This window comes from Xenopus tropicalis, chromosome 9 (genome assembly GCF_000004195.4).
Source record: "Xenopus tropicalis strain Nigerian chromosome 9, UCB_Xtro_10.0, whole genome shotgun sequence".
Classification (NCBI taxonomy): Eukaryota; Metazoa; Chordata; class Amphibia; order Anura; family Pipidae; genus Xenopus; species Xenopus tropicalis.
The window spans coordinates 39,958,587-39,976,819 of record NC_030685.2 but is presented as its reverse complement, the minus strand read 5'-3'; the positions used below and the strand labels follow the sequence as shown (position 1 = coordinate 39,976,819).

General features: G+C 41.3%; 1 protein-coding gene across 1 annotated transcript in view; it reads right to left on the bottom strand.

Moving 5' to 3' along the window:
• eef2kmt (eukaryotic elongation factor 2 lysine methyltransferase) overlaps positions 1 to 17,694 on the bottom strand; it is a 38,044-nt gene extending 20,350 nt beyond the window's left edge. Inside the window, exons 1-2 of the mRNA XM_012971225.3 lie at positions 17,428 to 17,694; positions 1,268 to 1,324 (exon numbers count right to left, since the gene is read on the bottom strand). Of these exons, the coding sequence (XP_012826679.1) occupies positions 1,268 to 1,324; positions 17,428 to 17,523 (153 nt within the window). The 5' untranslated portion in view covers positions 17,524 to 17,694. The remainder of the gene's footprint in view (positions 1 to 1,267; positions 1,325 to 17,427) is intronic.
• Positions 17,695 to 18,233: the final 539 nt, after the last annotated feature.

The following is an 18,233-nucleotide window of genomic DNA, read 5'->3' as shown; positions in this document are numbered from 1 at the left end:
GGGAAATACTTGCTGGCTGATGAGATCATTTAATTTAATACAAATTTACCCTACAGTTGCCAAATAGTATTTTACGAGCACATATTCATGCCTGTTTTAAATGCATTTGCAATGCAGTTTAACAATTACATAGCATGAAAGCGCACGTATAGATTATCTTGATCCTTTATTTCTATCAAGCCAACACATTGGATGCAGGCCTTTACAGGTGATTGCACATCATGCACAATAACACCAAATTTAAATGCAAAAAAAGTAGATCTTGATCTTGTTTATCTGTATTCAGGGGCACACATGTTAGAGTTCTAAGAGGTGCAAGCGCAATCCCCTTTGTGCTCACTTAGCAAGCACCTACATCCTGAGGAAAGCTGCACTCTGCTGTTTATCTGGAGTTTGCAGGAGAGCCATGTCCTCACTGCCTGCATCATTGCTTTTTTACTTGCTTTTGCACTTACTTGGGGCACAGTGAGTACAATCTGATAGGAAGCACAGAGCTGCTTTAGAGGCATTCCCTTACGGTGAAACACATAAAAGTTCCACCACAACTGTTTGCGTGTTACATGAGGGTGGGCAGTCCATTTACAGTGCTGGGATAAGCTCTTTACTGCCACTGACTAAAGGGGTGCTAAAGGATACACAGTTATTCATTTTAACTTAATATGGAGTCTGCTATGCCAATTTAATGTACTCCATGAATTTTTGTTTTTGTAATAACTGGTACACAATGCTTTTTGTGTAAAACAATATTGTGCCAATGAATTCTACTCATATAAATTTAGAAGGAATGTGCTTTAAAAAGTAGTGTTTCGGGCTGATTTATTGAACATTTCTCCCACCCAACTGTTTCACTTCTTTCCATCTGCCTCCTTTCCAAGGTTGTGCAGGGGAGCTGGAAGCACTCAGCACACTGCACTGAAGGGTAGTAACCAATCAGCAGCTAGGCTGACCTAACTTATTCATAAGTGCCTACCAGATTCATTCATCCTATATGTCTCCTAATAGCATTTCTCTGCATCAGAAGTCTAGTTAACCACAGACAGCATTCATTTGTATGATTGCATAATGCGAATTGTAGTGCCTGCTTTAGTAACTGCCTCCCCACTCTATTCATTGACGAAGCACTGTTGTAACATTCCACTTGGACAAGGTAATTTTAAGAGTCAATTAAAGAGTCACTATATCTTTGTTTTTGTATTTATATTAACCTAAAGAATCTTCAGCCTCATAAATGACAAAAATGGATGAAATTGAATAAATCATATTTTACCTTTTTCAAAATTTGTGATATCAGTAATGGATCTTGCTTAACTGCTTGATCAAGATCCTGGTGAGAAGAAAAACAAGCAAAATCATTAGCTGATAATACACTAAAATAGCTTGGCCTTTACACGGGTTATACAGGTTTGACCATAGAAAGGTTAGCGTTTGTTTCAGAAACACTACTATAGTTTATATAATTAAAGCTGTTGTGTCACCAAGGGATACATATTCAACTAAAATAAACTAGGCACAGGTTACATAGCAGTTAACAGATAAAGTCTAAATTCCGTTGTCGGTTTATATCTATTCCTATTCCTCCAGCTTTTTCATTTAACTCATTTGAGGTGCAAGCCGTTCAAATCTTCCATCCTCTCTCTGTACGAGTGGCTGTCATTTACAGACCCCCGTCAGCCTTCCCCTCTGCTACCTTCCTTTCTGATTTTGAAACTTGGCTCTCTTTTTTCCTCTGTACTTATGGCCCTGCAATCATCCTTCGGGATTTCAACTCCCACATTGATGATCCCTCGCAACCTTGGCCCTCACCTTTTTTCCATCTAACCTCCTCCTTTGAACTCCAGCAGTGGAAAACGCTCCAACTCATAAGGATGGCCACTTTCTGGATTTAGTCTTTACCAAAAATCTGTCCCTTTCTCATTTTAACAGTGTCCCCTTCTCTGACCATCACCTGGTTACATTTTCTGTCTCTCCTTCCCAACCTGCTCCTTCCCCCACTCTATTAAATCAAAATACACGTGGCGTAGACCTCCCGGCTTTAGCTCACTCTTTCAGGTCCAGTCTCTCCTCCTTTAACAAGATGTCTGACCCTGATACCCTGGTTAGCGAGTAAAACAGCATACTAGCCTCCACCATTGACTCATTTGCACCCCAGCCTAAGCATACTCTGGCTCAAAACCCTCGCCCCTGGCTGAATCTACACAAATTCTTACGCTCCTGTGCGAGGTCTGCGGAACGTATGTGAAGGAAATTCCGTATGCAAGCGGACTTTCTCCATTATAAATTCCTATTGGCCAGCCTCAACTCTGCCTTGTCGTAGGCTAGGAATACTACAATAACCTTATAAACAATAATAAATCTAACTCGCCACACCTGTTTTCTATATTCAATACCCTTCTGTGTCCCTCACAGACTCCATTACCTAACTTTATGCACTCTCCCCAGGACTTTGCTGATTTCTTCATGAACAAAGTAGAGTTTATCCGCAATCAGATACCTCCCTCTACTAATACAAACCAGCTCCTCCTTCCTCAGCCCCCTTCTGCATGTCTTAGCTCTTTTGGTCCTGTAACTGTCTCCGAAGTCTCCCGGCTTCTATTGTCAGCTCTGCTCACCACTTGCTCTCTTGACCCTATGCCTTCTTCTCTGCTTAAACACTGTGCTGCTGAATTTACTCTAGTTCTTACTCTAGTTCTGAGTTTCTATAGAACTGGGCTGATTTCTCTACAGGCTGTTTTCCAGGGATGGGCTGCACCTCAGTGATGATGGGGCAGCTGCTTTGGGGGAGAAGATGGCTAGAGGGTTGGAGGAGATTTTAAACTAGAAGTGGGGGGGTGGAGGGTACAGCGGGTAATTCTGTGGGAGACAGGATAGATGAGGTAGTGGGCATAGTAAGGGAAAATGGGGGAGGAGACTTGCAGCAGAGGCCAAAACTAACCCCAAAAAGTTTTTTACGTATATTAATAGTAAAAAGATGCAGGTTGAGGGTGTGCCAACATTGAGTTATAGTAACAATATGGTTACAGTGGATACAGAAAAGGCAGATGTGCTTAATCAGTTAGAGGAGCCAGAGTGCCAAGTACCACCCAATAGCTGTACTGTTGCCTCCAACTCCAACTATGCAGTGGTTGACACAGGATATGGTGCTTAAAGGGTTACACAAAATTTGTTTACATTTGTAAACAATACACCTGGGCCAGATGGAATACACCCTCGGGTACTGAAAGAGCTAGGGTCAGATTTACAGTGGGCTTTGTTTCTGATATTCTTATCCGTGTTCTATAAGACATTATTATCGGATAGAGTAGAACCTCCTAGGTGTCAGTTGACAAGATGGCAGGAATATTTACAGTTCGCTGAGAAAGTCCACACACTGTGTGTCTCATCATGAGAATCTCTTAAAAATGATATGGAGATGGTACCTCACTCCAGTAAAAATCGCCAAATTCGATACCAAAGTTACTCCACTTTGTTGGAGAGACTGTAAACAAGCAGGTTCTTTGGAACATATCTTTTGGGAATGTCCTAAAATCCAAGGATTGTGGAAGGAAATAGAGGTTTTTCTTAGGAAATTACCTGTGAATTTGATGTGTATTCCTCCCAGTATTGCCCTTCTCCACATAAAGACCATGGACTTGCGTCCCAAGGAGAGACTGATTTTTAATCACATTTTTGTGGTTACCAGGTGTAAGATAGCAGAAAATTGGAAATCTAAAATAATTCCTAAAATTGAAGATATTCTTAAAACTGTAGAGTTTAATCTCAATGCAGAAAAAACCTGGGCAATCAGATCAGGAAATTTACAGTCCTTTCTGGTGAGATCAAGTTTATGGCATTCGATATACCCAGATACTAAATTGAATGATCTTAATTAGAGGTTATAAATCCCATAAATCCAATACATCCTATAAACCCTCTCACAGAGACTTTTCCAGTTGTGTACTCTGCATAACACAATAATTTATGAGGAGAGCGTACTGTTCTTAACTCTTAGCAATTGAATACAACTTCATTAGTTGTAGTATTAGGTGTAGTTGTAGTTATAGTTTTTACTATATGTATACTTCCTTATTGGGATATATCAATTTATTATAGTAAAATATTGCTCTATATTTTTGGTGAAGCAAAATTTCTTAATGATACAGCTTCACGATGTTCAATCAATCCTTAGATGGATGCGACCCCTAGGATCTCAGTAGTGTCAGTTTATACGTGTTTTGCACGTTTTCAACGCGTGATTAGTATACGGGTATAAATATACGTGTACATAACAAATTTCTTAACCAACAATATTAAATTATATTATATCACATTTTATCATATGTTGACCAATACTGAATGTATAAATTTTCAACGGCTGTTATTATTTGTACTGCAGATTATTTTTCTGCATAATGTAAATATTAATGTTTGAAAATATTTTAACCCTTTAAGTACCAGCCGAATTCGTCATTTCGGTTCCCCCCAATGCCAGACGTTTTTTAAGCATTTTGTACTCATTCACTTTAACAATGTTTTTTGGTAGGAAAACCTCCATGAAACTAGGGAAATAATATATCGTTTTTTTCGTCACTAATTGGGCTTCGACATACATACCAAATTTTATAACTTTTCTGGAGATATGATGTGTATTTTGGGTGAAATATGTAAAAAAAAAAAAAAAAATTATGAAAAATTTCTGTATATTTTGAGTTTTTTTTCCACAGAAAAGTTAATTTTACACACTTTTTTTTGTTGTTTATAAAAGCCCTGATACTCCCAAGTCCAACGATACCAAATATGTGGTGGTACCCCACAGTTCCTGTCCAGAAGTAACCCCCAAACTAAAGAAATACTTTGTACAATATCACACCAGAACAAAGCGGAAAAGCGCTTGTAACAGTTGATGCAGCATAACTTATATGTAAATCTAAAATATCCCCTCATGTTTGGTATCTTTAGAAACTACAGACCTTCAGGTTTCTAGGTGCAATGTAGTTTTCACTCAAAAGCCAAATACCTTTTGTCAGTGCATTGTGAAATTTGGAACTTTTTTTGACATTTTTTTTTTTTCTAAAACGTAAACTTGGACGCATGATAAAATGTGGATTTGACAAAAAAAATCTCATAAAAATTTTCTAACAAAGGCAAATTTGAAAGACAAACTTCTCCTGAATAAAATGATGTCCCATATGTATGGGTGCACATAAAGACATGGGCACCAAACACTCCAAAGCAGGGGCAATGCACAAGGGCAATTACAGCTAAAAATGTGGGTGCTGCGCTCTATGTGCACTACCTGCAGTTTTTCAGTGTTAACCCCCCCACCTGTAAAATAACCCCCACAAACTATATATTTCTGAAAAGTGCACACCTTCAGCTATTCAGAGACGCCACTCTCCTCTTTCTACATGGAAAATTGTGCCCGCAGTCCCTTGCAGAAGTCAGCGCATTGGTCAGAAATCAAGGAAAAAACAGATACAAACCTAGATTTCTCCCCAAAATCTCCATGGCAACTACCAAAAACTTACTAAACATCAATCTGCAAGTTCCCCTGAATAAAACGATACCCCATATGTATGGGTACACATAAAGACGTGGCCACCAAATGCCCCAAAACAGGGGCAATGCATAAGGGCAATTTCAGTTGAAATTTTGGGGGTTGCGCTCTATGTGCACTTCCTGCAGTTTTTCAGTGTTAACCCCCCCTACCTGTAAAATAACCCCCACAAACTACAGTGGAGGAAATAATTATTTGACCCCTCACTGATTTTGTAAGTTTGTCCAATGACAAAGAAATGAAAAGTCTCAGAACAGTATCATTTCAATGGTAGGTTTATTTTAACAGTGGCAGATAGCACATCAAAAGGAAAATCGAAAAAATAACTTTAAATAAAAGATAGCAACTAATTTGCATTTCATTGAGTGAAATAAGTTTTTGAACCCTCTAACAAAAAAAGACTTAATACTTAGTGGAAAAACCCTTGTTTGCAAGCACAGAGGTCAAACGTTTCTTGTAATTGATGACCAAGTTTGCGCACATTTTAGGAGGAATGTTGGTCCACTCCTCTTTGCAGATCATCTCTAAATCCCTAAGGTTTCGAGGCTGTCTCTGTGCAACTCTGAGCTTGAGCTCCCTCCATAGGTTTTCTATTGGATTAAGGTCCGGAGACTGACTAGGCAACTCCATGACCTTAATGTGCTTCTTCTTGAGCCACTCCTTTGTTGCCTTTGCTGTATGTTTTGGGTCATTGTCATGCTGGAACACCCATCCACGACCCATTTTCAGTTTCCTGGCAGAGGGAAGGAGGTTGTCGTTCAGGATTTCACGATACATGGCTCCGTCCATTTTCCCGTTAATGCGAATAAGTTGTCCTGTGCCCTTAGCAGAAAAACACCCCCAAAGCAAAATGTTTCCACCCCCATGCTTGACGGTGGGGACGGTGTTATGGGGGTCATAGGCAGCATTTTTCTTCCTCCAAACACAGCAAGTTGAGTTAATGCCAAAGAGCTCTATTTTGGTCTCATCAGACCACAGCACCTTCTCCCAGTCACTCACAGAATCATTCAGGTGTTCATTGGCAAACTTCAGACGGGCCTGCACATGTGCCTTCTTGAGCAGGGGGACCTTGCGAGCCCTGCAGGATTTTAATCCATTGCGGTGTAATGTGTTTCCAATGGTTTTCTTGGTGACTGTGGTCCCTGCTAATTTGAGGTCATTAACTAACTCCTCCCGTGTAGTTCTAGGATGCTTTTTCACCTTTCTCAGAATCATTGACACCCCACGAGGTGAGATCTTGCGTGGAGCCCCAGAGCGAGGTCGATTGATGGTCATTTTGTGCTCCTTCCATTTTCGAACAATCGCACCAACAGTTGTCACCTTCTCTCCCAGCTTCTTGCTAATGGTTTTGTAGCCCATTCCAGCCTTGTGCAGGTCTACAATTTTGTCTCTGACATCCTTGGACAGCTCTTTGGTCTTTCCCATGTTGGAGAGTTTGGAGTCTGCTTGATTGATTGATTCTGTGGACAGGTGTCTTTTATACAGGTGACTAGTTAAGACAGGTGTCCTTAATGAGGTTGACTAATTGAGTAGAAGTGTCTAACCAGTCTGTGGGAGCCAGAACTCTTAATGGTTGGTAGGGGTTCAAAAACTTATTTCACTCAATGAAATGCAAATCAGTTGCTATCTTTTATTTAAAGTTATTTTTTCGATTTTCCTTTTGATGTGCTATCTGCCACTGTTAAAATAAACCTACCATTGAAATGATACTGTTCTGAGACTTTTCATTTCTTTGTCATTGGACAAACTTACAAAATCAGTGAGGGGTCAAATAATTATTTCCTCCACTGTATATATTTCTGAAAAGTGCACACCTTCAGCTATTCAGAGACGCCACTCTCCTCTTTCTACATGGAAAATTGTGGCCGCAGTCCCTTGCAGAAGTCAGCGCATTGGTCAGAAATCAAGGAAAAAACGGATACAAACCTAGATTTCTCCCCAAAATCTCCATGGCAACTACCAAAAACTTACTAAACATCAATCTGCAAGTTCCCCTGAATAAAACGATACCCCATATGTATGGGTACACATAAAGACGTGGCCACCACATGCCCCAAAACAGGGGCAATGCATAATAATCGGGCTGCAATTTATGTGCACATCTCAAAGCTTTTCAGACAAAATTGCCCCTTACCTGTGAAAAAACCCATATAAACTGTACATTGATTAAAAATAGACAACTTCAGCTATTTAGAGACACCATTCTTGGTTTTCTACAGGCAAAATTGTGGATGCAGTTCCCTATACAAGCTGGACTTTAGTCTGAAAAAAAATATAAAGTTAGTTTTCTCCCCAAAATCTCAATGGCAACTATCAAAAACTTGCTCAATATCAATTAGCAAGATACCCAGAATAAAATTACACCCCATATGTCTGGTTGCACATAAGTACATGGCCGCCGAACCTGAAAATGCATAATATTGGGGCTGCACTCTATGCACCCCTTTTTTTTTGCTTGCTTGTTTTGACTTTGCCTGCTGATTGCTAGATTTGCAGTTGTCAGTATATTTCTGGCACAATGGCCAAACGGTTTTACAGATACATGACAGATACATTACGGTTTTTTGTGCTTGTAGTACAAATTGAATATCTACTGTATGTTCTGGTTAGGTTACACAAGTTGCAGTGGCTCTCTAAATATAAAAACTTTGTGTAATACTGGTGTGCCACTGGTGACTGCTGCACGGCACGTAAGTAATGATGTGTGATGGCACACGCGGCGGCGTGATTTCGCGAAATCGCCAAAAAAGCCTTGCGAGTCCAATAAAACCACCTAAACCAACAAAAGAACAATAATTGCAATGAAATCGGTGGTCAGAGCCCTGGATCCACCAATGTCACTGCAAAAGCAACCTTTTTTGGGGCACTAAACACACAATAAGGGCTCTGGCACACAGGGAGATTAGTCGCCGGCGGGATGGCACACGCAATCGCTCCACCGCGTGTGCCATCCCACCGGCGACTTACATTGCCGCCGGTGGGATGGCAGGCAACTCGGGGAGATTAGTCGCCCGTGAACAGGGAGATTTGTCGCGGGCGACTAATCTCCCCGTGTGTCAGAGCCCTTAGAAGTTGCACTAAAGGTTAGGAATTTAGGTGCCAACAATAAAGCTTGGGACATTAGCATCAGAAATAAAATTATGTGCACCATTACGTGCCGTGCAGCAGTCACCAGTGGCACACCAGTATTACACAAAGTTTTTATATTTAGAGAGCCACTGCAACTTGTGTAACCTAACCAGAACATACAGTAGATATTCAATTTGTACTACAAGCACAAAAAACTGTAATGTATCTGTCATGTATCTGTAAAACCGTTTGGCCATTGTGCCAGAAATATACTGACAACTGCAAATCTAGCAATCCAATCAGCAGGCAAAGTCAAAACAAGCAAGCAAAAAAAAAAAAAAAAAAAAGCAAGACAACACTTGGAACACTTGTAAAAAAAAACTCACTGTAACCTTTTGATAAACTCAAGCCAGCAGGAGATGACCAGGAGTTAAGGCTCATGCCACACGTGGCGTAGGGCTGATTTTTTCGGCAAGTGGAAAAACGCTTGCCGAAAATTCAGCCCTACGCCTGCTACTTGTGCCTGCACCCGAATGAATGATATACGCTCGGGTGCAGGCACATACTTTGCATTCTCTCGCGTTTTCATGCGTATATCGGCTACATGTGCCTGCACTCGAGCGTATTCCATTCATTCAGGTGCAGGCACAAGTAGCAGGCGTAGGGCTGAATTTTTGGCAAGAGTTTTTCCGCTTGCTGAAAAAATCAGCCCTACGCCATGTGTGGCATCAGCCTAACCCTTGGCAATAGAAACTACCAGAACAATCTGAACTTAGCACCTCTGGACCTTTCTAGAACAACTGAAATCAAATAAAGTTAAAATGGAATAAAACCACTAAAAGCAATCAAAGAACAATAATTGCAATGAAATCGGTGGTCAGAGCCCTGGATCCACCAATGTCCCTGCAAAAGCAACCTTTTTTGGGGCACTAAACACACAATAAGGGCTCTGGCACATGGGGAGATTAGTCGCCCGCAACAAAACTCCCTGTGCGCGGGCGACTAATCTCCCTGAGTTGCCATGACCCGCCATCCCGTCGGCGAACATGTAAATCGACTTACATGTTCGCCGGCGGGATGGCGGGTCATGCCAACTCGGGGAGATTAGTTGCCCGCGCACAGGGAGTTTTGTCGCGGGCGACTAATCTCCCCGTGTGCCAGAGCCCTAAAGAACAATGCAAAGATAAAACACAGTAAAAATCAGTAAAATCCAATAAAACCACCTAAACCAACAAAAGAACAATAATTGCAATGAAATCGGTGGTCAGAGCCCTGGATCCACCAATGTCACTGCAAAAGCAACCTTTTTTGGGGCACTAAACACACAATAAGGGCTCTGGCACACAGGGAGATTAGTCGCCCGCAACAAAACTCCCTGTGCGTGGGCGACTAATCTCCCCGAGTTGCCATGACCCGCCATCCCGCCGGCGAACGTGTAAGTCGATTTACACGTTCGCCGACGGGATGGCGGGTCATGGCAACTCGGGACGATTAGTCGCCCACGCACAGGGAGTTTTGTTGCGGGCACAGGGAGTTTTGTCGCGGGCGACTAATCTCCCCGTGTGCCAGAGCCCTAAAGAACAATGCAAAGATAAAACACAGTAAAATCAGTAAAATCCAATAAAACCACCCAAACCAACAAAAGAACAATAATTGCAATGAAATCGGTGGTCAGAGCCCTGGATCCACCAATGTCACTGCAAAAGCAACCTTTTTGGGGGCACTAAACACACAATAAAGAACAATGCAAAGATAAAACACAGTAAAATCTGTTAGGGCTCTGGCACACGGGGGAGATTAGTCGCCCGCGACAAAACTCCCTGTTCGCGGGCGACTAATCTCCCCGAGTTGCCATGACTCGCGAGTCTTTTCCGGCGATTTCGGGAAATCGCGCCGCCGCGTGTGCCATCCCGCCGGCTTGACATGTTCGCCGGCGGGATGGCGGGTCATGGCAACTCGGGGAGATTAGTCGCCCGCGAACAGGGAGTTTTGTCGCGGGCGACTAATCTCCCCCGTGTGCCAGAGCCCTAAAATCCAATAAAACCACCCAAACCAACAGAAGAACAATTATTGCAATGAAATCAGTGGCCAGAGCCCTGGATCCACAAACGTCACTGCAAATTCAGCACCCAATAGCAATAAAAAAGTTACAGTGCAATAAAATAATTAAAAAACAGAAATCAATTATGAAAATGCCAAAAAAACACTAAAATGCAACCAAATAAATCAGATAATTATAGAGCAAGATCAGAAATAAAGTTTTAGTAAAAAAAAAAAGACTGCCAAAGAAAGCAAAGAAAGAAAGAAAAGAAAGAAAAAAAAAAAAAAAAAGTGTAAGTGTAAGTGTGTGTGTAAGTGTATGTGTGTGCTTGGGAAAGTTGTAAATAAGTGTGTATGTGTGCAAAAGTGTAATAATGACAAAGATAGAAGAAAAAATAAAAAAATTTTTTAGACAGTTGAGATAGAAATAAGCAAAATAAATAGTGGTAGAGAGTTGTAGTTCAGCTTACCCAAGGCAGGCAGGCGATCAGGGGCGATCAATCTGGCAGGAAGGCAGCAGGAAGGCAGCAGGGGAGCTCTAGCAGGTCCAACGTGCGCAGCAGGAATGAAGAGCCGACAGTAGGCGGCGATATTTAAAGGTACAGCAGTGGACACGTCATCAATGCGTGTCCACTGCTGTCATTGGCTGGAGCGACCGATCGGTGCGGCTGGGGGACCGGATCGGTGAGTATGTTCTTCATTGCTCGTTGCCTAGGGGGTTGTGCAGGGTTTACAAGCGCTGCGCTGCTTTAAAAGCGAGCGCAGCGCTTGTAAACCAGATAGTGCCATAGGACGTAGATTCTACGTTCTATGGCACTTTGGTCCTTTAGTACCTAGGACGTAGAATCTACGTCCTATGGCACTAAAAAGGTTAATGCCTTTATTTGGCTATAATGTTTAAAAAATCCCAATAAAAATGATTGAAACTTGTTTCTGATATTCTCAGACTCACTTTCATCAGGTATGGTACCTAGGGATTGGAAGAAGGCTAATGTCATTCCCATATTTAAAAAGGGAGTAAGATCTCAGCCTGGCAATTATAGGCCTGTAAGTTTAACATCCGTGGTGGGCAAGTTATCTGAAGGCTTGTTAAGGGATCACATACAAAATTATGTACTGGAGAATGCCATTATAAACAGTAATCAGCATGGCTTTATGAAGGACAGGTCATGTCAGACCAATTTAACTGCTTTTTATGATGAGGTAAGTAAGAAGCTGGACAGTGGGGATGCAGTAGATATAATCTATTTGGATTTTGCCAAAGCATTTGATAGGCAAATCCATAATGGACAAGGACCTTGGAGTCCTTGTAGATGATAAACTTGGCTGTAGCAAGCAATGCCAGGCAGCAGCTGCAAGGGCAAACAAGGTTTTGAGCTGTATTAAAAGGGATATAGATTCACGGGAGGAGGGGGTTATTCTTCCCCTTTACAGAGCGCTGGTAAGGCCCCATCTAGAATATGCTGTTCAGTTTTGGTCTCCAGTGCTCAAACGGGACATTATTGAATTAGAGAGGGTCCAGAGAAGGGCAACTAAGCTGGTAAAGGGTATGGAAAGTCTTAGTTATGAAGAAAGACTGCGCAAGTTGGGTCTGTTTACACTGGAGAAGAGGCGCTTAAGACGTGATATGATAACTACAGTGGTGTGAAAAACTATTTGCCCCCTTCCTGATTTCTTATTCTTTTGCATGTTTGTCACACTTAAATGTTTCTGATCATCAAAACCGTTAACTATTAGTCAAAGATAACATAATTGAACACAAAATGCAGTTTTTAAATGAAGGTTTATGTTATTAAGGGAGAAAAAAACTCCAAATCTACATGGCCCTGTGTGAAAAAGTGATTGCCCCCCTTGTTAAAAAATAACTTAACTGTGGTTTATCACACCTGAGTTCAATTTCTGTAGTCACCCCCAGGCCTGATTACTGCCACACCTGTTTCAATCAAGAAATCACTTAAATAGGAGCTACCTGACACAGAGAAGTAGACCAAAAGCACCTCAAAAGCTAGACATCATGCCAAGATCCAAAGAAATTCAGGAACAACTGCAAAAATCCAAAATTAGGAAAAAAAAGCTCCAGCAGATTAACTGCAAAACATTTATTATGGGTAGTGGTAACCCATAATAAATGTTTTGCAGTTAATCTGCTGGAGCTTTTTTTTCCTAATTTTGGATTTTTGCAGTTGTATTTGGTTGCAGCACAGAGCAACAACTAGGAGCTAAAGCATTTTTCGTAAGTACTTTATACAAAGTTCACCAATAATTTTTCATTTTTGAAATTCAGGAACAAATGAGAACAAAAGTAATTGAGATCTATCAGTCTGGTAAAGGTTATAAAGCCATTTCTAAAGCTTTGGGACTCCAGCGAACCACAGTGAGAGCCATTATCCACAAATGGCAAAAACATGGAACAGTGGTGAACCTTCCCAGGAGTGGCCGGCCGACCAAAATTACCCCAAGAGCGCAGAGACAACTCATCCGAGAGGCCACAAAAGACCCCAGGACAACATCTAAAGAACTGCAGGCCTCATTTGCCTCAATTAAGGTCAGTGTTCACGACTCCACCATAAGGAAGAGACTGGGCAAAAACAGGCTGCATGGCAGATTTCCAAGGCGCAAACCACTTTTAAGCAAAAAGAACATTAAGGCTCGTCTCAATTTTGCTAAAAAACATCTCAATGATTGCCAAGACTTTTGGGAAAATACCTTGTGGACCGACGAGACAAAAGTTGAACTTTTTGTAAGGTGCGTGTCCCGTTACATCTGGCGTAAAAGTAACACAGCATTTCAGAAAAAGAACATCATACCAACAGTAAAATATGGTGGTGGTAGTGTGATGGTCTGGGGTTGTTTTGCTGCTTCAGGACCTGGAAGGCTTGCTGTGATAGATGGAACCATGAATTCTACTGTCTACCAAAAAATCCTGAAGGAGAATGTCCGGCCATCTGTTCGTCAACTCAAGCTGAAGCGATCTTGGGTGCTGCAGCAGGACAATGACCCAAAACACACCAGCAAATCCACCTCTGAATGGCTAAAGAAAAACAAAATGAAGACTTTGGAGTGGCCTAGTCAAAGTCCTGACCTGAATCCTACTGAGATGTTGTGGCATGACCTTAAAAAGGCAGTTCATGCTAGAAAACCCTCAAATAAAGCTGAATTACAACAATTCTGCAAAGATGAGTGGGCCAAAATTCCTCCAGAGCGCTGTAAAAGACTTGTTGCAAGTTATCGCAAGCGCTTGATTGCAGTTATTGCTACTAAGGGTGGCCCAACCAGTTATTAGGTTCAGGGGGCAATTACTTTTTCACACAGGGCCATGTAGGTTTGGATTTTTTTTCTCCCTAAATAATAAAAACCCTCATTTAAAAACTGCATTTTGTGTTTACTTGTGTTATCTTTGACTAATAGTTAAATGTGTTTGATGATCAGAAACATTTTGTGTGACAAACATGCAAAAGAATAAGAAATCAGGAAGGGGGCAAATAGTTTTTCACACCACTGTATGTATAAATATATAAGGGGATCATATAATAACCTCTCTAATGCTTTATTTACCAGTAGGTCCTTCCAACGGACAAAGGGGCACCCACTCCATTTAGAAGAAGGGAGGTTCCATTTAAATATTCGGAAAGCTTTTTTTTACTTTGAGAGTTGTGAAGTTGTTGAATTCCCTCCCCGAATCAGTTGTACTGGCTAATACAATATATAGCTTTAAGAAGGGGCGGGCTGGATGGCTTCTTAGCAAATGAGGGAAAACAAGGTTATGGGAGACAGCTCTTAGTACAAGTTGATCCAGGGGCTGGTCCGATTGCCATCTTGGAGTCAGGAAGGAATTTTGTCCCCTCTGCGGCAAATTAGAGAGGCTTCAGATGGGGTTTTTTGCCTTCCTCTGGATAAAGTAGAAGTTAGGCAAGTAATATATAGGCATTATGGTTGAACATGATGGACGTACGTCTTTTTTCAACCTAATTTACTATGTTACATCTTCAACTCTTCAAACTCTGCAAGTTTCCCTTCTTCGCTCAAATAGGACTGTGTCAAGCCTATCCTTAAAAAGGCCACACTGGACCCGTCCTGTCTCTGTAACTACCGTCCTGTATCGCTTTTACTGCTTGCCTCCAAAATCTTAGAGCGTATGGTCTTCTCCCGTATAACTAACTCTCTTAACGCCCATAATTTATTGGACCCACTGCAATCTGGTTTTCGGCCTGTGCACTCTACTGAGAGGGCGTTGTGCAGAGTTACAAATGATCTTCAGGATGCCAAAGTCAAAGGCCACTTTTCTATACTAATCCTCCTTGATCTATTGTCTGCGTTTGATACGGTCGACCACTCCTGATGCAAATTCTGCATTTGATTAGTATCCGTAGTCAGGCTGCATCCTGGATTTCTTCTTACCTCTCTATCCATTCATTCACTGTCTCCTATGCTAACAAAACCTCATCTCCAGTTCCTCTTAATGTGGGGGTACCCCAAGGCTCTGTACTTGGGCCGTTGTTTTTCTCCCTCTACATGCTGTCTTCGGGAGATCTTTTCCGTTCATTCGGCTTTAAATATCATCTGTATGCTGATGATATCCAAATTTATTTTTCAACCCTATCATTAACAGTTGAAACAGAGACTCAAATCTCTAACTGCCTCCTAGGTATCTCCAACTGGATGAACCATTGCCACCTCAAACTGAACTAATGATCTTTCCACTTAAGCCTGGTCCTACACCCCCCCCCCCCCTTTACTATCTCTATTGATGGCACCCTCATCAACCCTGACGATTTGGCGCATTGTTTGGGGGTGATCTTTAACTCCTGTCTCTCCTTCTCTGACCATATTAACACCACTGTCAAAACCTGTCACTTTTTCTTACGCAATATTGCCAAAATCCATCCATTTCTTTCTACTGCAACAGCTAGGCTGCTCATGTATGCTCTCATCCTATCCCGACTTGACTACTTAACCTGCTACTAACCGGCCTCCCTAACTCCCATCTTTCCCCCCTACAGTCTATATTAAATACTGCTGCCAGAATTCTCCTGTCATCCAGGAGAGTTCAGGCCCTTCCCCTGCTAAAGTCCTTATCGTGGCTTCCTATTAAACAAAGAATATCTTACTCTTTTAACCTTCAAAGCCCTCCATTCCTCTGTTCCTCACTACATCTCTTCCCTTGTGTCTCCGTACATTCCTGGCCAAATTCTTCACTCTCGCAGAGCAAACGCTTGGTTGCGCCCCCCACTACTACTGCTGTTTCCTGCCTTAAACCTTTCTGCCTTGTTGCCCCTTACATTTGGAATGCCCTCCCTGATTTCCTCCAGAGAGAATCCTCCCTCAGTCTTTTTAAAACTAAACTTAAAGACTACTCCTTGTAGATTGTAAGCTCTTTTGGGCAGGGCTCTCTTCACCTTTTGTATCGGTTATTGAGTGCTTTATATGTTACTCTGTATGTCCAATGTATGTAACCCACCTATTGTACAGCGCTGCAGAATATGTTGGCGCTTTATAAATAAATGTAAATAATAATAATAATACCTGCACCTGATTTGGAAACTAGCACTTATATTGTAGTGTCACCCACTGTGACCTACAGCATTTATATTTGCCTATTTGTGTCTGCAGGGACATCCATCTTCTTGTGTCTTTGACTCTTAACTTATTGCACTGTATTTATCTTGTATTTATTGCTATACTTTGTATTTATCTATTATTATCTTAACAGCCCCGTTTGTATTAATGTATTCTACTGTACAGCGCTGCGTACATAAGTAGCGCTTTATAAATAAAGATATAAATACATACAAACAAATTCTATGGAACTTCTGTTACCAGCTATGTAACCTGTGTCTTGTTTATATAAACTATAGTAGTCTTTCTTAAGCAAAGACACAACATTTACCAGTTCAGGGCAACAGTATATTATAATATAATTACTTTAAAACACTTTCATTTTTGGGGTTTCTGTTCCGTTAAGCATGGTATATATTGTTTGGATTGTGTAGCACTTCAGCCCCCTTTTTAGCGCATTATGGTAGAAGCAGGCACCCCCATAAATTATGTTCTTGAAAGGGTGGTTCACCTTGAAGTAAATTTTAACATGTTACTGAATGTCCTATTCCAAGCAACTTTGCCATTGGTCTTTCATATTTATGTTTAATAGTATTTAAACTATTACCTCTATTACTATTATTCCTCTACATCGTTCTCGCTTTCTGTGAGCTTACAATTTTATTTCTATTACTTTTAACTCCTCATCTTTCTTTTCAGCCCCCTTCTATTCATATTTAAGTCTTTTATTTAAACCACTGCCTGGATGCTAAGGTAAATATGACCCTAGCAACCAGATAGCTTCTGAAATTCCAAACTGTAGAGGTGCTGCACAAAAACATAACTTAAAAAACACAAATAATAATTATCTCACAATATGATTCTCTTCATCACGTTAAAGTTATTTTAAAGGTGAACAACCCCTTTAACTTTGTCTTATGCAACTGGGCAAGTGTAAATACCACTAAAATCTGTTTGCATTTAATTAAAATGTTAAGTGTTTATTGATACGTGTACCTGATGTTTCAACTGACTTGGTATAAATGTTACGTAAACTAAACATGCTCAGAAGCTTCTGTAACACATCTCCCACATCCTCCGGTCCAACACACAGCTCGGTAACGGAGGGAAATTGCCCATACATCTTTGGGACTGCTGACAAGTGCGATTCAGGTTAGAGGCAACTCCCTGAAAATGAAAAACTGACAAGGACCCGGAAGGCAGAAGAGGGGGCACATGGCGCTACTTACGTGCCACGGAAAGGAAGCGAGGCGCCGGCAACCCAAGAAGCTGCGCTGAAACGTGTTGCTGAGAGCTTCCGGCTCAGGCTCCATGGCCGTGTTCATAGACAGTTGCAAAGTGTAAATCCCAGTATATATGTCCGAATGTGGGGGAACAGATGTGACCTAGGGCGGCCGCCACAAAACACTGCTCCTAGGAATACAGAGACCGTTCCGCTCCACCTCTAGTTGCTAGCTATGGCAGCGAACCTAAAGCTTTGTTAGTGTGCCCTCTACTGTCAGCTCAATAGACTTCAATTTGGAGATTACGAAATTGTAGTTTAAAGGACCAGCAACACCGAAAAGTAAAGAAGTATTATACCCAGTGTATTTTCTGTTTAGGGCAAGCATCAGGTGGAACAATATGCTGAAGTACATTCTTGTCTTGTATTGTCCAAGAAAGATGTACCTTTAGGGCCACTAATCTAAAGTGCCCTGTTATTGTCATAAACCTGCGGGTCTGGAATTTTGATCACAATTAATTTCTAAAGGGAATGTATCATCACAAAATTTGAAGATATCATGCATTTTAAAGCTCAGATATCCTTTATAAAATTGAGGTTTTTTTTTTTATAGCAGCTGAAGTAGCCGTATACAGGGTCCAGTAGAGTTGTACTCTGCATTGGGTATAAACAGAAAGCTATTGGCAATGTAACTGCTATCAGCTGCAGACACACTGCTCACTGCACCATAATATGCAAAGTACAATTTTGGATGCAATCTACATAAAATTTGCATTAAACTATTACACGGCTTTATAAATAAGCATAGATTTA